The 20,863-nt window shown below is 42.0% G+C and overlaps 1 protein-coding gene across 2 annotated transcripts; it reads left to right on the top strand.

Annotated features, from left to right (window-relative positions):
* The first annotated feature begins 2,716 nt into the window (after positions 1-2,716).
* Positions 2,717-20,763, top strand: SAV1 (salvador family WW domain containing protein 1). Of its 2 annotated transcripts, none has more exons than XM_032188169.1 (5): positions 2,717-2,813; positions 3,841-4,284; positions 12,656-12,926; positions 13,757-13,900; positions 19,539-20,763. In XM_032188169.1, exons 1-5 carry the CDS (start codon positions 2,720-2,722, stop codon positions 19,738-19,740), a joined length of 1,155 nt encoding a protein of 384 aa, XP_032044060.1. In that variant the 5' UTR covers positions 2,717-2,719; the 3' UTR covers positions 19,741-20,763. The 2 variants fall into 2 exon arrangements, with proteins under 2 accessions (XP_032044060.1, XP_032044061.1); XM_032188170.1 differs by lacking the exon at positions 2,717-2,813 and adding an exon at positions 3,483-3,558.
* Positions 20,764-20,863: the final 100 nt, after the last annotated feature.

Below are 20,863 nucleotides of genomic sequence, written 5' to 3'. Positions count from 1 at the left end.
ATATGGTGACCTAGACTTAGTAATAATGCTCTGTATGTGACCAAAGTCTGAACACTGACATAAGTGAGTACTTCACTTGAGCTACTGTGGAGTTAATTTCACATTACTCATTTTAAAGGCTAGACTACTTACCCAATTCATTTAATCTCCTGGAATTTACCAGTTGTTTTTTTGTTTTGTTTTGATTTTAATCAGCCATTTCTATAGCACAGTACAAGCCAAAATATGATATTATCATTGGAATATAAGGAACAAGCAGAGAAAATGGATTTTGACTTCTCCTTTTCTCACCCAACCCTGTCACTACTTTTTTTTCACTTAGCTTCAAAAATTTAACCTAAACACAAGAGAAAGTAGAAGGATGGAGGGAGAAGAAAATGGTAAATATTTTTTAGACAAAACTCAAATTTCACTGGAATACTTGCGTGAATTAATTCCCAGAAGTGCCTTTTGTGATTACATACACTACAGCCTTTCTGTACTGTACTGTTTGTGTTGCTACAGGACAATTTTCAGGACAATCCCTTCCCAAGTGGAGGGAACGCAGAGAAAGGTAGCGCTGCTTGCCAGCGACTGTAGTGTTGCTTGTTGGTTCGTAGTGTCAGCAGCTCGTTCTACAAAATTAAAGCTACTGAAAATAAGCATATAAACATGTTCAACATTTGTGGTCTTTTGTGTGTGAATGTGTCTCCTACGCAGCACAGGCGTTTTAAAGATACCAAAGTATTTACTGGTATTCTGACAGTCAAAGCTCACTGAATTTCTAGGCCGCGTTCCTGCAACAGGTCTCACCAATTAAGATGTTAACCACTGTATTACCAGGAGGTGTTTTGAAAGCATTCAACTCTTGCTTTGTGAATCACTGTGAAAATAAAGGCACAGAGATATCTAGGGTTGGGATTTGGGGGAGAGGAGGAGGGAGAGGCAGTGGAGGTATATGCCTGAGTTAAATTTACCCGTACTGAATTCACACGGGTGGACGTGCTGTGTGTCGATTTAGGATGACACAAAGGTTCATATTCTCGAATTACCACTTTAAATACAAAGAAATAAAATTGAATTCTTTGAATTCTGATGGAAGTAAAGGGTTGTAATATACATAATATTAGCCAGATTATATGTAAGGTAGAGTAGGGGACAGTGGACCTGTCAGGAGTCAAATGCCCTAGTTTACTTTCAGCAAAAGTAAAAAAAAAAAGTTTTACTTTCTCTCAGGTTTTCCATCGTTTACCTGTTAGGTCTCCTGTGCTGTGTCAGATGCTGTCATTGTTGCCGTGTTGTGTATAAACGAGAACAATTGTATATATTTTCTATTATGTTTTGTTCCAGTGTAATATATTGTCCTTTCGACATCATGTAAAACTGAAAGATGAACCAACTTACATGTTATTTATAATGAATGTAAAAAAAAAAATAAATAAATGACTGTACGATCCCTGTGTGTGGTGGTTTTTTTATTTTTATTTTTATTTTTATTTTTTTATCTGAATGTGATTGTATATGCCAATAGTTTGCTATGTTCCCATGCAAGCTGTAGGTGTTTCAGGCAGTACCTACAATACTGTGATCAATGTGTATGGGCCTACAGGATACCTACGAACACACCACAGTATCAAAAGGTCGCTTTTTTCCATTATGAGAGCATAAAGCTGTTTAATGGGTAAAAAAACTGATGGGCAGCGAGCGAGGTTTACGTCAGAGCACACCCTGCCCTCACCTCACATACGAATTATCCACCTTCACAGTACAAGTTATAAGTATATATGAGTTATAACTTACTATACAAGTAATACCCCCATCCTGTTAAATTTAATCTCATAAAGTGTTTTGTGGTGACTGAGGGAAGGGTGGGCACCATTCCTGTCAGCGCCCCCCTCTCCACAGTACAAGTTGTATGTATATAAGTTATAACTTATACAAGTATAACTTATACAAGTTATACAAGTATAAGTTATATAAGTTATATCCCCGTTTTGTAAATTTGATCTCGTAACTAGTTTTGTGGTGACTGAGGGAAGGGCGGCCACCATTCCTGTCAGCGCCCCCCCCCTTCACAGTACAAGTTATAAGTATGTAACTTATACAAGTATAACTTACACAAGTATAAGTTACACAAGTGTAAATTATATAAGTTATATCCCCGTTTTGTAAATTTTATCTCCTAACGCGTTTTGTGGTGACTGAGGGAAGGGTGGGCACCGTTCCTGCCAGCGACCCCCCCCCCTTCACAGTACACGTTATAAGTATATAACTTATACAAGTATCACTTATAGAAGTATAAATTACACAAGTATAAGTTAAATAACTTATTTCCCCTCTAGTAAATTTAATCTTGTAACGTGTTTTGTGGTGACTGAGGAAGGGCGGCCACCATTCCTATCACCCCCCACACACACTACGCATGCGCCCTCCCGGCCGCGCGGGGGCGCTGTGCCCCCCCCCCATCATCCCGCGGCCATTCCCCTAGGGCGGGGCCCCGCGCCCCACAACCCCCCTCGCGTGCGCGCGCGCGCGCCGTAGGCGTGTTGAGGGGGGGGTGGGCGCGGCCGGGGGCGCGCTCGGCGGGGGCGCGCGCGGTCGGGCACGCGCTTCCCCCCCCTCCCTCCCCTCCCCTCCCCTCCCGCGCCTCAGGCCCTCAACGGGCGGCCCCTGAGGGAGCGCGGCCGGGGGCTGAGGGGGCGGCGGGGCCGGTGCCGGGTATGCGGGGCCGGTCAGGGGGATGCTGTCGCGGAAGAAGACCCGCACGGAGCTCTCGAAGCCCGGCGAGGTGCAGGGCAAGTACGTGAAGAAGGAGACGAGCCCGCTGCTCCGCAGTGAGTGTCAAGGGGCCGGGGGGGGGGGGGGGGGAGGTCGGTTTGGTGAGGTTTTTGTGGAAAATTAGCGAGCGGGCGTTTGAGGGGCTCGCTGTGGGTGTTTGGAGGGAAAAGGAGGTGAATTGTGAGGTGTTGTGGTGGCTGGGTTAGCTGAGGGACCACCAACACCCAGCTCCCAGGCTGGTCGCACCGGCCTGGCCCTTAATTAATGCACATTAAGGCCTTTAAATCAACCTGTGGGTGTATCTGGCGGCCTGAGGCCTCTCACCCAGCTGCTGCTCGCCGTGATGTAACCGTGGGGTGCCTGTCATAAACTGCCTGATTACCCCTCCTGGGAGGCACTGAATTCGTGGTGCAGGTCGTTAAATCATCGCTTCCCAAGGGCTTTGTTAATAGGCTTAATAACAGGCACGGCTTCCCTCTAAACTGGAGGTGTTTGCAGTTAGCTCACCTGGAAGGGCAGCAGATACTGAAGCCATGCTGAAGGCAGTGGGAGCAGGGCAAGGCTTTGTCTGTGGGGCTGCGTGAGGGGGTGTCAGCGCTCACGTGCCGAGCTCCTTTATCTGAAGGAGAAAGCGATTTTTTCCAATGACTTGACAATTTACACGCACAAAAAGGCAGTGTTTTGCTGCCCAAACTTCATATTTAAGGGAGAAAGGACAAATTCTCTGCGTGGTTCAGTTGTAGGCAGGGTACGTGGATGCTCTGGGCCATGCGGGGAGGAGAGCGATGAAGCCTGGCTGGTGTAAGCCACAGACAGGGGGTGGGAGGTGTCGTGTGTTGGTTTTTGTAGCTGCGATTATGCTGCCAAAACTGTGCTTTTTTTGTTGCAGGCAGAGGGTGTGTGGCTTTTGTTGTGGCAGCGCACGCTGCAGCGTTACCGTTATACTCACATGTCCATTAGAGCTGCTTTAAAGGGATCCAGGCATTCGAATTTCCCCATTTCCATGGCATAAATCGAGCAGTGTAGCTAGCCAAATACATCAAATGCACACGCAGTTCTTATTTCTCTTTTATTCTATAATAGATCTGATGCCTTCGTTTATCCGTCACGGTCCAACCATTCCAAGACGAACTGATATCTGTCCTCCTGACTCCACGCCCGCGTATGCTGCTGGGGGAGATGGAATTGTTTCCAGGAACCAGAGCTTCCTTCGAACTCCAGTGCAGAGGCCACCTCATGAAATAATGAGACGTGAAAGCAACAGACTGTCTGCACCCTCCTATCTTGCTAGAAGTTTAGCTGATGTCCCTAGAGAATATGGCTCTTCCTCCCAGTCCTTTTTAACAGAAGCTAATTCTGTTATGGAAAATGGAGACGCCGGTGCCCGTTGCTACTATTACGATCACTTTTATGATGCCCAAAGGAGACGGCAGTTAAATGACCGCTTGCATGAGGACTACAGGTATTACGAACACAACAGTGATCTTTTCCAGAGGATGCCCCAGAATCATGGCAGGCACACTTCAGGTAGGTGTGGATTAATTGTTGGTTTTTAAATGCTATTGAAAGGCTTTTGGTGTGGCATTCTATCTGTGGTCATGCTTCTGAGTTACGCTTGTAGGACAGAGCTTTTTTTCAGTGACATTTCTATGATCTGAGTATGTGTTGACACTTCTTAGTATAAACAGTTCAATTGCATGTAGACAGTGACTGATTTATGGAATAAATAAGGTAAGTTTGAGCAAATTTATCTTAATCCCAAACCTATGTGCAGTTCTGTTCTCCGTGTTGAGTCAGTTGCTAGTGAGCCAGCAGTTTTACTCATTAGGGGACAGCTGCTGTTTTCATGGTGTATGGAATAACCAACAGCTCTAAACTATAATATTGCTTTTTTGTTGTTGTTACTATTATAAATATTTATTTTTAATTTTATAATGAAAAAAAATTGTTTATTTGATGTCAGATAAAGAGAAGAATGACTGTTATGCATAATTAGCAAATTGGCATGTAGTTAGTGCTCAAATTGACTTCTTAGTCCTTGACTTTTTTTAGCTTGTAATATTGCTTGAGGGGGAAACAGGCATACTTAAAAACTCAGTGGAACCTGTCTTTGTTTTCTAATGGAGCAAGGCAGTAAGAAAGAAAGAATCCATTAAATACTTAAGAAAGAAGTATTTGATTGCCTGTGATGACACTGAAGAAGAATTCTTACTGTCATGAATGTATTGCTGAAATTAAAAAAATCTAGGATTTCAATGTTACCTGTGGAAAGGTGACCTTAAAAGTAGTAAATCTGGTGGTATTGGAGCACTGTGTATGCTGCTGACACTACATTCGAGGAGGAGTTTGAAAGAAACATTTCAGACCTGTAAATAATACGCTGCTAGCTCATTCCTTGTAATCTGTAAACAAAATAGTAAATCTCCTGTCTAGGAGAACAAATTTGCAACTAAAAATGTCATCGTTTATGGCTGCTGACAGAGCGCATGGAGTTACAAGCTGACAGTGCTTTGGTGTTTGTGATGTGTGGGCTTTTTTGTTTTTTTTACTACAGGAACGTTTCAGTGAAAAATAGCAGAAAAGTAATGTTAGCTTTACTGCTGTCAGCCAGTAAATCTTGAAATGTTAATGTTTAAGGCTGGCTACTCCATCCTTGTTAATGTTGTTAGATTTATGTATTAAGCCAGCATTTATTGAGATTGTGCATGGAAGCTCTCCATCTCTGTCAGCTGTTCTTCAGCCAGCAGTCATTAAACATTTACCTGGCCCAGATAACGAGCACCTGTTTGCATCTGCTGTGGGCCTGGAGGCAGGAGGGGAGGACTTCATAAACCAATCCACCAATGTGACCTTTAAAACAAGAATACTAATGCTGAGAGTCTTCCAAAATATTGCTGCTTTGTAGAACTGGATCAGTGTTGAAGTGGAAAGGGAGCTCCACCTGTTAGATTAACTTCATCTTCAGACTAGCAAATTTTAGAACAAGCTGAAAGTAGAGCTTCACAGCCAGATTTTTCTCGATTGTAGCAACACATTTCTTTCTCATAAGGCTTTTCCCTCCTGTTTGTTTTCATGCCTTCTTAGCCATTGGAAAACATAAAGGACATGCTGGTATTTGCTTGGTCTTTGTCCTTTCCTCAGATGTTGTAACAGTTTGAACAGATTTCACACTTTTGGTAAGGGGTGGGTGTTCAGTCACGTGTTTGTAGGAAGAAACCAAAAAGGTGAATGTCTTGTCTGACAGTGTGAGCCCTTTTCCTTTGTTTGTTGTTGTTGTGTTTTTTTTTCCTTTCATCTCAACCTGGAATATGAACTCTTAAACTCCACCTTGAGGTTTCATTGCAGTAAGAGCATTGACCTGTGTCCTCAACTTCCCTGTGTCTTCTCAAGAGTTGCTGTTACTTTTTTCAGTAGAAGAATTGTGTGTCCAAAAACAAGAAAACCCCATGACATCTTGTTTCTTTTGCCTCACTTTTAAGCTTGTTTTTATTCGAACCGTCCATTGTCATCAAGCCTTAAGTGTTTCTCTTAAGCAACACTAATCACTGTAATTTCAAATTCCTCTTCTCCTGCATCTCCAGAGTACTGGGTCAGGCCTTTTACTTTCATTGTCTTTGTCTGAGTTCTCACACATTTTTTTAGTGTTGTTAAGTGTTTCACCTAGCTGAAACTGTTCCTCAGCAGGATCACTGATGACTGCAGCTTATAAACTTGCCTAATAACACAGGTACAAAGCGTGATGCACACCCCTCCATTAACTGTGGTCTGTAAATGCTGCCTCTTGCCTCCTCCCCCAGAAAGTGCTCTCGGTTGTGTTCTGGTTTGGGTTCATTGATGAAGAGGTGTTGCCTGATGAGCACAAGGTGTAATCACCAGTGGTGAGTGATGTTTCATTTAGTGGGGGTTACAGCTGAGATGGCCCTTGAGGAGCAGTGTCTGGATACCAAACGTGCATGGGAATGCCAGCTTTGGGTCAGAATAAGAATTCCACTCTATAATTTGGTGATAACTTGAAATGTGTTCTCATTGACATCCTCCAACCCGAAGTGGTTGGCAAAGCCTTTATCCAAGTCTCACGATTTTTCAGAAGCTGATGGTGACGGTGTTGCCTTTCATAGGAGTTTCTCCTTGAAGTCATGTGTTCTCTCTCTGCATGATTCAATTCTCCATATCTTCATTTTCTCATTCTCATTAGATTTATTTTTAATTAACAAACTAGTGCTAGTTGCTTTCCTGAGAAATGTTTTCAGTTATTTCCTATTTTTGTATGTTTAGCTACTTCTGTGCAATTTCTTATTTTTTTATTTAATTTTTTTCCAAGTGTCCATTTCAAACTTAATTCTAAGAGACTTTACCTGTCTTTCCTCGACATCTCTTTCCTCTCTTCTAGGTTAAAGGTTTTGGGAGGTCTGTGGTTGAAGTTATACCTACAGTATAGATTGGAACTAACTTGTAACCAAGACCTCAGAGTTATTTGTACCTGTTTGAGCGGTAAGCTGAATAATTCTTGTGTATATGCAAATTGCTGAGATTTAAAAAAGGGATTTTGTGGTGTAGTATTGTAAGTAGTTGCCTGTGATGTCAGAGGAGAAAAATTATTTCTCCCTCTGAAGGGAGAGTCTGGTGAGCTTTAGTTGAAAGGAGGTTCACCTCGTGTTAAATTTTGCCCCTTCAGAATTGCAAACTTATTCATATTGAACGTGAGAGCAAAATCAAGAAATACAAGTTATTTAAAGGACTCTCTTTAGAGCTAAAGTAGCAGGGCTTTTCTTTTCGAGTGTGTACACTTCACCTTTTTTTTTTTAACATGGCAATTCCTGACCTTTTCTTCTTTGTGCTGATTCTGCGGTAATTTCAGTGTCGAATTTTTGGAAGCTCTCAAAATACTTCCTGTCGTGTCCCCTTCATTAATTTATGCTTGCCTGGAATGTCCCGTGCCCTCTGACAATCGAGGTACTTGTGCTCAGGAAGTACCTTCAGGAGCTCTGGCATGCATTAGGAAGGCCCAGAACTTTTCTATTTTATTGTTACTCACTCCCTTAAACATTTCTCTCTGCCTGCCTCTTATCCTGGTTTGAAGAGGGAAAGGGAGATGATTTGGGCATCATTAGGGAAGGGGGAAAAAAGCTCTCAAAACGGTTGACCTAAGTAAAGACAAATATGAAGGCCTTGCATTTGGCTAGATTTATTCTCCAGTACTATGAATTTTGGTTGAAGTTAGCTGTGGGAGTTTATAGCCTCTAAAACTTCTCTGTGTTAGCTGTGTCTCAAATAAAATGAGACTTTCTCCAGAGTCTTTGCCCTTTTTTCTTTCTGCTGGGCTGCTCTGGTGGTAGGACTTTTCTCCTGTGCTTTCCGCTACCATTGCTGATGAACTGAAGAACTGCTTGACTTTCTTATGCAGAATGTTTTTCTGTTAAAGCTCCTGTATTGCCCTATAAAAGTATTTCTTCCCATCACTCATGGTTTGCATTGTTCCGTATTAATGGAGTAAAAACCAACCAGACATCCATCATTGTAGAAGATCCTACAGAGTTGTCCCATTTGTGACATCGTTAGCCAAAGGTGGATTTTTAAGGGAATACCTTGGGGTGCACTAGAATATGGTGCTCAAAATTAAGCTTTGGGCTCTGGTGTTAAGACACTCCATTCCTGAAGATGTTGAGAAAGAGGCTGAATAATGGACCTGGCCTCACTTAAAACCGATTTTTTTTTTTAAATCTTAGTTCTCATAATTAAAGTGATCGTTGCTCCTTGGCACCTTCTTTTTTCAAAATGCTAAGAATATACATGGTGATGCTCCTAAGCAAGCAAACTTGAACAGGATTTTCTTTTGCTTTAGAACAGCAAATAATACTCTAGGCTACTTTGCAATTCACTCAAGACCTTAAATTGAAGATACTGTGTTTTACAAGCATTAGGAGATGGAATTAACAGATGAGACTAGGCAGGTTCCAGAGATACAAGCTGAAAAGGATTTACGATTGCATAAATTTAAATTCATTGGAGACTCTGCTTGAAATTTAATAATGCTGCTGAGAGTGTTTAATGATGAGCACTGTTCTTTAAAAAGAGTGAAGGAGATTTTTAACATTAGGAAAAAGCAGATAACTTACATAATGCCATTCCTTGGAGAAGCAGGAAGAATTGGAATTTCTGCCTGGTCATGGTACAAAAGCGTGTGTGTATCAAAACCCTGAGTAGTTACAGTGAAGTGGAGATAATTTCTTCCATCAAGAGGAAAGTCACAAGTTTTAAACTAGATGTTTTGACAAAAATGGTTCAAGCTGTAAATTTATGTGTTTTTATTTTTCCTGTAGATAACTTTATGTTACTAAAATATAGTACAGGTCCATAGTGCATGGAATAGCCTTGGTAGTAAACACCTATGTGAAGCTTTGTGCTGCTGTGAAAATGTTTTAGGGCTAAGACCTCACCTGAAATTAAAACCCAGAAGAATATCCCACTTGGGCAGTATTACACAGAAGAGCAATGTTCACAATAGATGGATTCAGGCTTTCTTATAGTTTGATTCCTTGGAAAATGCTTTGGAAAAGATGATGTACGAAGTCATTCTTTGACGTGTGGTCCTGTCTTACTGTTCTACAGGTGTATAGATCTGAAAATAGATGCTCATCTTCTCTCATTTGAAATGTAGCAGGAACTACTCCTTATATACGTGTGCTCATTCTGCCTTGAAGGGAGCGTCTGCTGAGTTTTATAAGGAAAATAGGATACAATTTTTTTTGTTCTCTAGTAACTGTAATTATATAAACAAATTGCTAAATTATACTAATTGCCATAATGGCTTGATGGTCATAAGACACAGAATATTACCTGACATCTGAAAACTTCCAGTCTGCAGGACATTTCAGTGTGATGCCTGGTTTTAAGGGGAGGTAATGCCCAGTGAGCCTGTACACGGGGAGAAACCAGGAGCTGGAAATTAGTGAAGGGACAAAAGCAGAACTGCCCGTGTTGCCTTTCCATGGGTGTGTAGCACTGCTTTTCAGCGTGCTTTCTGGGTAATTTCTGTAGTCAGAATCTGATTTTTGTCTTTACCCAAGTGCATCTCCCAGTCTTCTCTGACTTCTGGATGAAGAAATGCAGGCTTTGTGTCAAGAGAGCTTCTGGTGCAGAGGATGGCTCAGCATTCATCATCCTGGCTTGTGCAACTCTTAATACCAAGTTGAGATGTTAAAAAGCATTAACCTTTACCCCCAGTAAATAACTGTACTGGTATTTTTCTGCTGCAATCGTGCTAGAATTTAAGTGGGAGGAACTCATTTAAAAAAAAAAAAAAAAGTGCTGGTTTTAACAGTGAGCAGAAAAGTGTGTTTATACCTTTATACCTTGATGAAAGTTCTTTTCCCCCGTCAGCTTTGTGTGTTCGATCTGGTGGTGGTGGTTTAATGTTTGCTGTTCATGCAGAATTCCAACACAGCAGCTCACTTGATTGGGGAAAATACTGAATTTGTTTACCCAAAGTGCAGTATTTCCAAGAAGCCGAAGCGCTTGTATTTTGTCACTGGAATGAAAACAAAAACAGTGGCATAACTGTAGCTAGGGCCTGAAATAGTCTCCCTGGCCCCAGTACTGCTAAAGGTCAGGAAGTGTCTAGGATGTTTCTCCTCACTGGAAGTAAAGGTCTGGCTTGCTTAATCCTAATGAGAGGTGGAGCTGTCACATGAGGGCCGCTATTAACTTTTCTTCCTAAAGCTAACGAGTAGGTGAGCGTCCCAGCAAGCAGGGATGCTTGAAGGCCAATAATTCAGAACATGGCAAGGCTAGAAACAGGATTGTAGCTAAGCACAAGTCTTCTAAGAGCAGTGCTCAGCAGAACTTTGTGGGTTTAACTTTTTTATTTGTGCAGTTGCTCTTTAACCTTTCCATTATGTTATTGCTCGTCACTCCTATCTTTTACCAGAATGACAGCCCTGTGTAAGAGATGACCGAATATGTAAATTAAAATAGATGGCACCCCTTGGCTGGCATGCTATAGATTGGACTGTGACACAGTCAGTAAACAAGCTATGAAATTACCTGGGAAATATAACAGCTTTGGTGCTGCTGAGGTGTTGTCTCTCTCAGTTAAAGCCCAGACCTGAAATTTCATCTTAGTAATACGATTTCGATGGGAGAGGCTGTGCCTTTTCTTTCTGCTCTCAAAAATAAGAACACAAAAAGAGAAGGAAAGGGGTGTATTCACTTGATCGTTGAACAAGGTGGGTGTGACGGAGTCAGTTTCTGACAAGGTGGGAAAAGAAAAGTCACTCCCATACTGCTCCTCCTGGTTGCAGGGAAATAGTGATACACAAACTCTGAGTTCTGTGATCGAATAGAGGTGTTTGAGAAGATAATTAGAATTTCTTTAAAGCCACAGACTGTGTAACTGTAGAGTTACAGGTAATGGAAGGTAATTACTTTAAAATAGAGGTGAGTTTCAGCCAGCACAGGCTTCCAAAAGATGATACACCAGTGAAAATCTTGATTGCCACTTGTGTTCTTTTTTTTTTTTTGAACTTTCTGTAAGCTTTCTTTGGGTTTTTAACCTACCTACCTAAGTATCCCCAGTATAGAGGGAAGGAAAAGAGGAAATGGAATGACGTTTCTTCAGGACATCTCCCAGGATCCAGCACACTCATTTTGATAATGTAAAATCCGTGTGTATGTTGGAACAAATTATTTTAAAATAATCATGAGCAGTCTCTTTAACTGGTTATTTATAAATCATAAACCTGCTGTGTTTGTGGGGCAGAGGTAGGGAATAAATCAGGTATTGCTTTGGGTCAGTTCTCCCAACACAAAATACACTTGACCTAGGTCATTTTACTTCTCTTTTGCTGGAGAAAGTCTTCTCCTACTGCAGCCTGCTTCACTGAGAGAGCTGGAAATACCATTTTGCATGTGCCTTGTTAGCATTATGAAGTGCAGGTGCTCTGTACTAAAGAAGAACCAGATGAGCGGACTGCTAGAGCAGGAAATGTCCCTCCAAGATCTGTGGAAGGAAGGGAGGAAGAAACAATTTTGTGACTTTCTCTCAAAAAAGGCCTCTAAATAAATCTCGGCTGGATCGTGGTCAGGCGGCCTGACTGTCCCACCTGGGGTGCACATAAGCTAGCTAGCCTAGCAGGCATGGGTGGCTTTGGCAAAGAAGGCATGGCAACACAAACTTCAGTGAGTGCAGAACTGTTCAGCAAAGGGCTTTTGCAGGATCCTGGGTGGATCTGGCCTCTCTGTTTTCTGTAGTTACTGATGGTGGTTTTTGGCTGATTGCACACGCATCACTAATACCTGTCAGTGCAGTGCTAACCTTTTCCCTCTGCTTGGTTTTCCTCTTCAAGCTACTGATTTTGAAGGGTTAAGGCTTTGTTGGTATCCTGTGACTGTTCTAGTTAGTTGTTTCTGACTAAACTAGGAAAAAAAGCTGTTTTTTTTTTTTTCTTGTAGGTAAATAGTTCTGATGCATCTGTAATAGTGTATAAACAGAAACTCATTTAGGTGAAGCTTTAACACTTGTAATGTTATGTTGGCTCTCTGCTCAGCAAATTGAGCCGATAACAAGAGTTTTATCCCTGCTGAGTAAGCTAAAATACATCTCCTAATTGAAAAAGCAAGGAGGCTTTCACTGTCTGAACGAAGCTGGCCAGTGATCCTGGAGTAGGAGGAGAGCAAAAACACGTGAGACTTAAAAGGGAATAGCTATTTTGACTTCATCAGGATGTTTTTTTTTTTTTTTTTTTTTTTTTACTAGTGTACGAGTGCACATGCTGTAAATCTTATGGTATCGTTCAAAGTTCAGTTGCATCATGCAGGGGGGGAAAAAGTTGACTTTGTACATAACGTTGGTTTGGGTTATTACTGGTTTGGTTAAACGCTGTTTTCCCTTTCTTGTTAGGCATCGGGAGAGTTGCTGCTACATCTCTAGGAAACTTAACAAATCATAGCTCTGAAGACTTGCCTCTTCCTCCTGGCTGGTCAGTGGACTGGACTATTAGAGGAAGGAAATATTATATAGATCATAACACTAATACAACTCACTGGAGCCACCCACTCGAGCGCGAGGGACTGCCCCCGGGATGGGAGAGAGTCGAGTCAGCAGAATTTGGAGTGTTTTACGTGGATCACATCAATAAAAGAGCTCAGTACAAACATCCTTGTGCTCCCAGGTATGACATCAGTCTTGTGTGTTACGATTGTTCTTTTCCTAACCCAGCTGAGAAAGTGGGGCTGTTTTTGCCTCACATACAATATGCCAAAACCATCTTATTTTTCGAAGTAAGCTTTACTGGTTCTTGACAAAGATTTTTAGAAGTTGTTACAATTGTTAGTGTCTTTTTTTCCTCATCTGTTACTATCTTAAGTTTAGAAACAGGATATTGTTCCTAACTCACTAAAACAAAGCAACCATTCTCCTCAGCTGTTGGTAAAACAGCCAAGTTGCTGAGAACAGAATTGAGTTGTTGGTTGAAACGAAACTTGATCAGATGTTCCTGGAGGTTCTCTGGAAAGTGGCACCTATAATCTGAACTATGAATTGTCTTCTTTAGAATGAATTTAGGTATTTTAGCTACGTAAAATTCAAAGGTAAAATAAAATTAGTATGTACCAGATCTACCAGTTACTTTCTGCTATTCAATCTTTTTTTACTGTTTCCCAGGAAGAGAAAGCTTTTTTTAACGTGTGACACACAAAAACAAACATAAGAGGATGTCATTTGTTATAAATGGAGTAACGTATCAGCTGCTGCCTGAATACACTTGCTCTAAAATACGAAATGGGATGTTATTTGGTTGAGTTTCCCTTTTCACTCATTCCAAACCAGACAACACTTCCTTTCAGCTGTATTGTCCAGGTAGCGGGCACTAGGTCAGTAGGTCCTGAGCGAGTTGTGCAGCGTGCTAGCAGATTGCAGGTTGTATTAATCTGTCCATTGGTGTTAATAATTAAATGATGCCTGCTTGGAGCTCACTGAGTGTCTCTGCCTTCCTTCGTACAGCGTTCCCCGTTACGACCAGCCTCCCCCAGTGACCTACCAGCCCCAGCAGGCGGAGCGGAGCCAGCCTCTCCTTGTCCCTGCGAATCCCTACCACACCGCTGAGATTCCGGACTGGCTGCAGGTCTACGCCAGGGCTCCTGTGAAGTGAGCTTGTTTCTTTATTCTTTTCACACCAAATTACTCATGCCTAGTTTAGAAGGAAACCAAACGAGTTCTGATGGCTGAAAGAACTCTAGCTGGTGTCTGTTTCTGAATTGCATAAGAACTGATGCTGACAGCGCATGAGGAAGTTATACTGGATGGTTTCATATAGAATCATTAGGGTTGGAAAAGCCCTCCGAGATCATCTGGTCCATCCCCCTATCACCAATGTCACCACTAAACCACGTCCCAAAGTGCCACGTCCAACCTTGCCTTGAACGCCCCCAGGGATGTTATCAGAAATATGACTTAAACAAAACTAGGTGCTTTAATATTCCTAGCCTGTAATTGCACGGGTGAAGTTTTAGCAGATGTGCAAATGCAAAATAAGTATATTTTGGTGTTATTCCACATTTTTATTTATTAAAAAAAGCCACGCTGAATTCAGTGAACCACCATTGCTTTTTACGAGATGAGGATCTAGCCTAAACATTTAAACTTCTAATTTGCCGTTGTTGCTCGCAATCAGCCATCCAACAATTGGTATCAAAAGATGCTTTTTAAACCATAGATATAGATATAATCTCACCCTATATAATATATATTATGTTATTAATGTATAATGATGTAATTATTGTTATAATGAATATTATTTAAATAATATAATGTATATATGTGGTTTAAATTATGGTTTAAACCATTATTATATGTATGATTTTTGTATCTCCCCAAAATAGAGCCAAAATCTGCACATTAAAGGGATTTGGCCCTTTCCTCTTCCAGTTGAAAATTGTGTGTAATAAGTATGACCAATTTTATTTGTGTCATCTTACTAGAAGATTTGGAGACACTTTCATCACATTACTTTGTACTAGGCATCACTTAAAATCATCACAGTACTTCTTGCAGATCCCATGGCTTGCAGAATGTTATGTAGGAGAACTGGTAGGATGTGATTTACTGTCAGTGTATTTGTGAGAATGGCACCAAATGGCTTACAAAAAATATATTTTTTTTCAGGGTGTTAACTTCCTAATTCTTATGTTACTCCTTTTTTAAAAAAAGAAAAAGTAACTGTGAAGGAGAACTTGTAGTTTGAATTCAGACTGAAATCTGTTTCCAATCAAAAGCTTTAATTACTGCTTAAGTGGTGATAAAAAAAATCAGTTTTTGAAGAAACATCCCTCTAGGAACAGGGAATTACCTCCAAGAGCAGATATAAGTCAACATAATGAAACATTTTCTGAAGGGTTCAGCTCTGCAAAAGACTAACTAAATAGAAAAGCAATAAAAAAAAATCCAGATAATATTTCAGTAATTATGAAACCATGTATGTTTTCATAAGGGAAATACGGAGAAACTGATTTTTACAGCAGTGAGCAGGTCAGTCTATAGTTGCAAATTCACAAGCAGTGTATGGTCAGTGACTTCCACCTGAAATATTTTTGTAGCTGCTTCTGAACTATAATTTGGAAGTGTTTAATTACTCCTTGTGGCTACTGGGCTTGCCTAAAATCCAGCAGTATATTATACACCAAGGACATACTAAGTTCCTGTAACCTATGAGAGGACTTATTTCCTAGAAACACTTTCAGGTTTTGGCTGTGACTGTATTTCTTTATTTAGGTCTTTGGCACATTTAGACAGTGCAGTTTGAAATATTTCAGTCTGTGTTGTGTAAATTCCTGCCGGTACTTCTCCTGAAACTTGAGGATAAGCAATATAAGGTTCTCAGAAATGCCTTTAATAGGCTGAGACATTTTGAAATGTTTAATTCATTCCGTGTTTGAGAATTGGCATTGTTCGGAGGAACCAAAAATCATGTAGTTGCCTATATCCTTTTAACTCTTCTGGTAAAGTAGTTCTGGTAATAATATGAATGTTCACAGAACTCTCAAACAATTCTACGAAGAAGCAGATCCTGTTTTATGCACTTTTATACTGGAAAAGTGGGGAAGACAGGTAGAAACTGCAACTGGCTTGGTGTCACCTCAGCATGAGGGCTTCTTATAGGCCATTTGACAAATATTTTTAGTTACTGAAATCAAGATCACTTACACATTACAAAGGTAATTGTGATAACAAACCTCTGTTGTGAAAACAACTGGCTTAAAGCTTGAGGGGAAAATCTGGTGATGCTTGTAAGTTCTTAAACAGCACTTCCTAAAAGCTGAGTGTGAGAACTGCATGCATTTCTTACTGTTTTATAGCACAAAAATGAAAGCTGACAGAACACTTTTATAGTGGTAGTAGGGGAGTATCTTTTGGGATCTGCTATTTGAAATTCCCTATAAAATTTGTTGATTGATAGTGCTGTTTTCCACTGAGATCACTGTGGTATATTTTGTTATGGATGCCTGGTGCTGTAGCTTGATTAGCTGACTAAAGGCTGGATGTTGAGGAAAAGCCAAGTAGGTATTATAGCAAAAATAGGTAACAGCTTTTACTTTGACAGGTTTTTCTAAAGGCTAAGAATTCTGACCACCGGAAAGATCTAACGGGGAGTTGTGGCAGGTGTTAACCACAATGTTTCACTATTTTAGTGAAAAACAGTCAATCTGTTAAGAACAAAAAGAAGATATTTGGCTCACCAGACAGCAAAGAGGCTTTGAGGTCTAATAATAACCTGAGGCATAATGATTTCCAATCCCAAGGTACTGGTGACACCTTGAAGCACCCTTTCCCTCTCTGTCCCAGGATCTGTCCAGGGCTTTTTTTTGAAAGCATAAGCACAGTTACCAGAATGTTCACAGTGAAACCAAGACACCTGGCGTGCATTTAAGCCCTTGCCAGGCTCAAAAGATGAATAAACATTCAATTTTAAAGTCACGAAGACCAGTGGAGTAGGTGCTCTAACAGCGTGCCATAGTGTGTGCGTGGGACTTTGGGGGCAAGGATCAGAACCCAGGTCTTTCTCCTTGCAGCTGTAACCAAGTGGCCGTAAATATTTTGGGCAGCTCACCATCTACTGTGTGAAAAGTGAATGTTGTATTGAATTCTTGCTGTCTGCTGGGAATAGCCCAGGGGACGGAGCACTCTGACTGGTGAGCCCTCCTCTCCTTGCCCAGGAGGAAAGGCTCGGTGCTCGGCAGGATTCCTTTGCCACCGTGCTCTTGGTTCCTGGCTCTGTGACTCGCTGCCCCTCTACGAAATGCCCGTGGTGTCTAGGTCAGGTACTCTGGGCCCTGTTCCACGAGGCATCTCCGTGGTGTGCTCCTGGCCCTACACCACTTTTTGGGTAGGAATGAGTCCGTTCTTGTCAAGGTGCTGCTAGTGGCTTGATCTTTAGTTAGACCTCCTCCGTTCAGTACTTCTCTCGGCAGCCAAAGTGAAGCTGCCACAGAGAAGCAGCCCCGATGTGCCAGTTGTATCACAGACCACCAGCAATGAGTTTCAAAGAGCTAAAGAACAACCACGGTTTTGGCACTCTGTGATAATTTAAGATCAAGGGAGGGGGCTGTTCTTAGCTGCAGGTCCCAGGAGGTGTGCAAATGCATTATTGCATGCGGTGTAGCTTGTTCTTTCCTGCTTGTGCCACCACCTGAGTAAGAAACAGCTCTGGGGGCACTCATTGCCTCCCCATCCCTCGCGTGCCATGAGAAGTGTCTGCTCCTGGAGCCAGGCGGTGTCCCCGTGGCCACCAGCTGGGGCTCTCCTGGCCAGACTTCACCAGTCATCACCTTGAGGTGGTTGGAGACATCAAAGGGAACAGCCCGTTTATTTTAGGCTTCGGTATCTGCCTGGCTCTCTGAAGCCCTTGTGCCACTTTCTTTACGCATATAAGGGGTGCCCGCACTGCGGCCTGGTAACGCAGCCACTCCTCAGACCAGAGGAGCCAGAGACCTGCAGTCCTCTCTCTGCAGCATTACCACGATTTCGTTGAAAAACTTTGTTAGAAATTCTGGTTTTCTACTGGGACCTTGGAAACCTTTCTTCACCACTGGCACAAAAAGCAACACATTTTAAAAAAAAAAAAAAAAAAGTTTGTTTTCTTGATGGGGTGGATAGATTTTGGAGGCAACCCAACTTCCATATAATTTGATCTGGTGGCAGCTAAAAAGTGACTGATGGAAACGTGGAGCGTATTGGAACATGGAGTGTACGGGCAGCGTGCTCGGTGAGTCTCAGCACAGACGTGTTCCCACGCACAGCCTCTGTTCTGATAGCTTCTTGCGTTAGAAGAGCCACAGAATAACCCGAGTTGGAAGGGACCCACAAGGATCATCAAGCCCAATGCTTGGGTCCACGTAGAACCACCCAAAAATCCACCCATAAGGGGTCGGATAGCCCCTGTGGTTTATATATTGAGGGAAATGGATACTATAGACACTAAATTTGGGAAAACAAGCTTTGAGGAATTTTTATGGCATGAAAGCGAGTCGCTGACTAACGTGTGATTGAACAACCCTCTGCATTACGAATGTCCCTAAACCAGCATCTCGTTCTGTGCAGCTGCAGTGCCAGTTTGGATCGTGGAAAATTACCGGAGAATGGCCGTGATTACTCAGACGGGTGGGTTGGCAGTCGGGACACAAAACGCAGCCTTGGGGAAACTTCAGCAGCTCTGCTGGCGAAACGAGGGAGGCTCGAGGAGGCTCCTGTTGCATGGAGCTCATAGCTACCTAGTGGCAGCAGCTTCGACAGCCAGACGGGTGATCGTAAGGAGATGTTTGTGGGCTTCAGCAGTTGGAAAAAGCGCTAGAAGTACAAACAGCACTCCAGAATCGCTCCATATTAAAAAAATAAGAATTAAAAAAGTGAGCGCTGGCGGTAAGTGCAGCTCCTGTAAGAAAAGCAGTGGAGGAGAGGAGGCTTTCAGAATGAAAAAGGCTGAGGGTGCCTGGCCAGCCAGCATTTAGCCCGTGTAGTTCTCCAGGGGACCTCCCCAGGTCCACAGCAGCTCTTTTTTTTTTTCCAGTGTGAGGACTGAGAACGTCTGTGGGCTTCCTTCTCTCCCTTCTCCCTCCCTCAGCCCTCGCTGGTGCTATCTAATCTCCCCCGTCTGCTGTCCTGGGAGGTTCGTGACCTGCAGTTGGAGACACTGATTGAGATTATTGCTGCTAATTAACCAAGAGCAGGGCAGTGTCCAAGAGTGCTCGTTAAGGCTGGAACGAGAATGCTGTGGAAACAAAAGCGCGTTGTGAGGGAGAACTTGCAGGCCTGCAGAGCTCTGCCTTCTGGGAGGTACTTGCTGGGGAATACTAGGATAAGCGGTTAAAATAGTTCATTTTTTCTTTCCTAGTCCAATTTTAAAAGGTGTTTTACTGCTAAATCTTCAAGGTTTGTGTAACAGAATTGATGTTCTAAACCAAGGCGTAAAATTCATTTGAGGAGTGTTCGTGTAGTCAGTTAAGAGGATCTGTAGTACTTTGTGAATTTACCTGTATAAAAAGTAATTTGGTATATTATGGGTGATTCTGCAGTTTAGCTCTAAGCAGTGTTTCTCCAGTGCACTTTGAGCCACAGCTCACTGTCTGTAGGTGTTAATTAGTTATTTCCTCACATAGAACGTGCTAATCAATGCAGGCTGTAGATGGCTACAGAGCTGATGAGTGGCCGTGCAGCTGTGAGGTCAGCTCCTCACCGAACACACAGTGACACGTGGATAATCACCTCCTACTCATCTCCTGTCTCCCCCCAGGTACGACCACATCCTGAAGTGGGAGCTCTTCCAGCTGGCGGACCTGGACACGTACCAGGGCATGCTGAAGCTGCTCTTCATGAAAGAACTGGAACGGATCGTTAAGCTGTACGAGGCGTACAGGCAGGCCCTCCTCACCGAGCTGGAGCATCGCAAGCAGAGGCAGCAGTGGTATGCCCAGCAGCACGGCAAGAATTTCTAAGCTAACAACTCTTCCTAATAGACTTTTCCGAGGACACTACGAGCTTTAAAAAAAAGTTTCCACACTTCATACTATGAAAAAGTGCTTTGGTTGAAAAGGCAGCTTATTTTTGTTGACGTTGCACCTTTGTTATTATCCTCTTGAATATTTTTCTACATGTATTATGTATTGTTTATAAAATGAAAAATGTTTGTTAATCTTTTTCCATACAAAAACTAGTTTGTTATTCTGAAAACCAGCATGGAGTTACGGAGTTTGATCAGAGACTTGATTCTGGTATCTTTTTTCTAGCAGTTGGCTGTATTATTAAGAAGCTGACTATATATTTTTAAACGGCAATAGATGCAATTACAAGAAATGCCCTGGATGCAAAACATTGTTAAAATCCAAATTAGTATTTTGGTGTATTTCCCTCTGGACTTTTTGTATCCCTCTTGAGAGAGAGGTTTGTTCCTTGTTTACAGCTTTAATGTACAGAACGCTGGCACTGTTACTTCTCAGTACTAGAACCGTACAGAAGCTGATTTCATCACTCTCAAAGTGCTTCATGAGAATGAAGCCTGAGTTGCCTTATTTTTTACTTTGTTTAATGCATTATTACCTTAGATTTACTACTAGTTTTCACAGAGGTTAGTCAGAGGGCGAAATACTCGTACCTTCTTAAAGACCAATATCACTAAGCAAACTCTTCAAAGGTTCTGAAATGCTTGGGAGGCTGCATTTTATGAGCCCCAGCCACACGGGAAGGTAGTAGCATTGTCTAACCAGCTTACCAACCAGCTGTACCACACCACGAAAAAAAATCAGGGATGTATCAACATTTTTTTACCGAGCTTTGTCTTGTATTAAAGTTTCCTGACTTGGGGAAAATTTTTACTTGTACAGTTACCCTCGCCGATATTTTCATTTGGTTCATTGATTGTCCTGAAATGTTATTTATGGATTCTTTTTAGTGCAATAAACATGGTTGCAGACAAAATACATTTCTTGTAAATCCTATTAATTCAATAAAAATCACTTTGTTTAATGAGTGAAAGGGTGGACAACTGATTTTTCACCTTTCAGCAGGTCAAATGAAGTGGTTAGAGCCAAGGAGATCTGACTGGGAGTGGCCACAATCAGA

The sequence above is a fragment of the Aythya fuligula genome, chromosome 5 (assembly GCF_009819795.1).
Source record: "Aythya fuligula isolate bAytFul2 chromosome 5, bAytFul2.pri, whole genome shotgun sequence".
Taxonomy (NCBI): domain Eukaryota; kingdom Metazoa; phylum Chordata; class Aves; order Anseriformes; family Anatidae; genus Aythya; species Aythya fuligula.
The sequence above is the reverse complement of the archived record's forward strand: the minus strand, read 5'-3'. Positions and strand labels throughout refer to the sequence as shown.

Excerpts from the sequence above, each read along its gene's own strand:
- SAV1 (XM_032188169.1), top strand. The coding sequence starts at position 2,720 with ATGCTGTCGCGGAAGAAGACCCGCACGGAGCTCTCGAAGCCCGGCGAG. Across the intron at positions 2,814-3,840 it reads GACGAGCCCGCTGCTCCGCA|ATCTGATGCCTTCGTTTATC; the intron begins GTGAGTGTCAAG and ends ATTCTATAATAG. Across the intron at positions 12,927-13,756 it reads AAACATCCTTGTGCTCCCAG|CGTTCCCCGTTACGACCAGC; the intron begins GTATGACATCAG and ends TCCTTCGTACAG.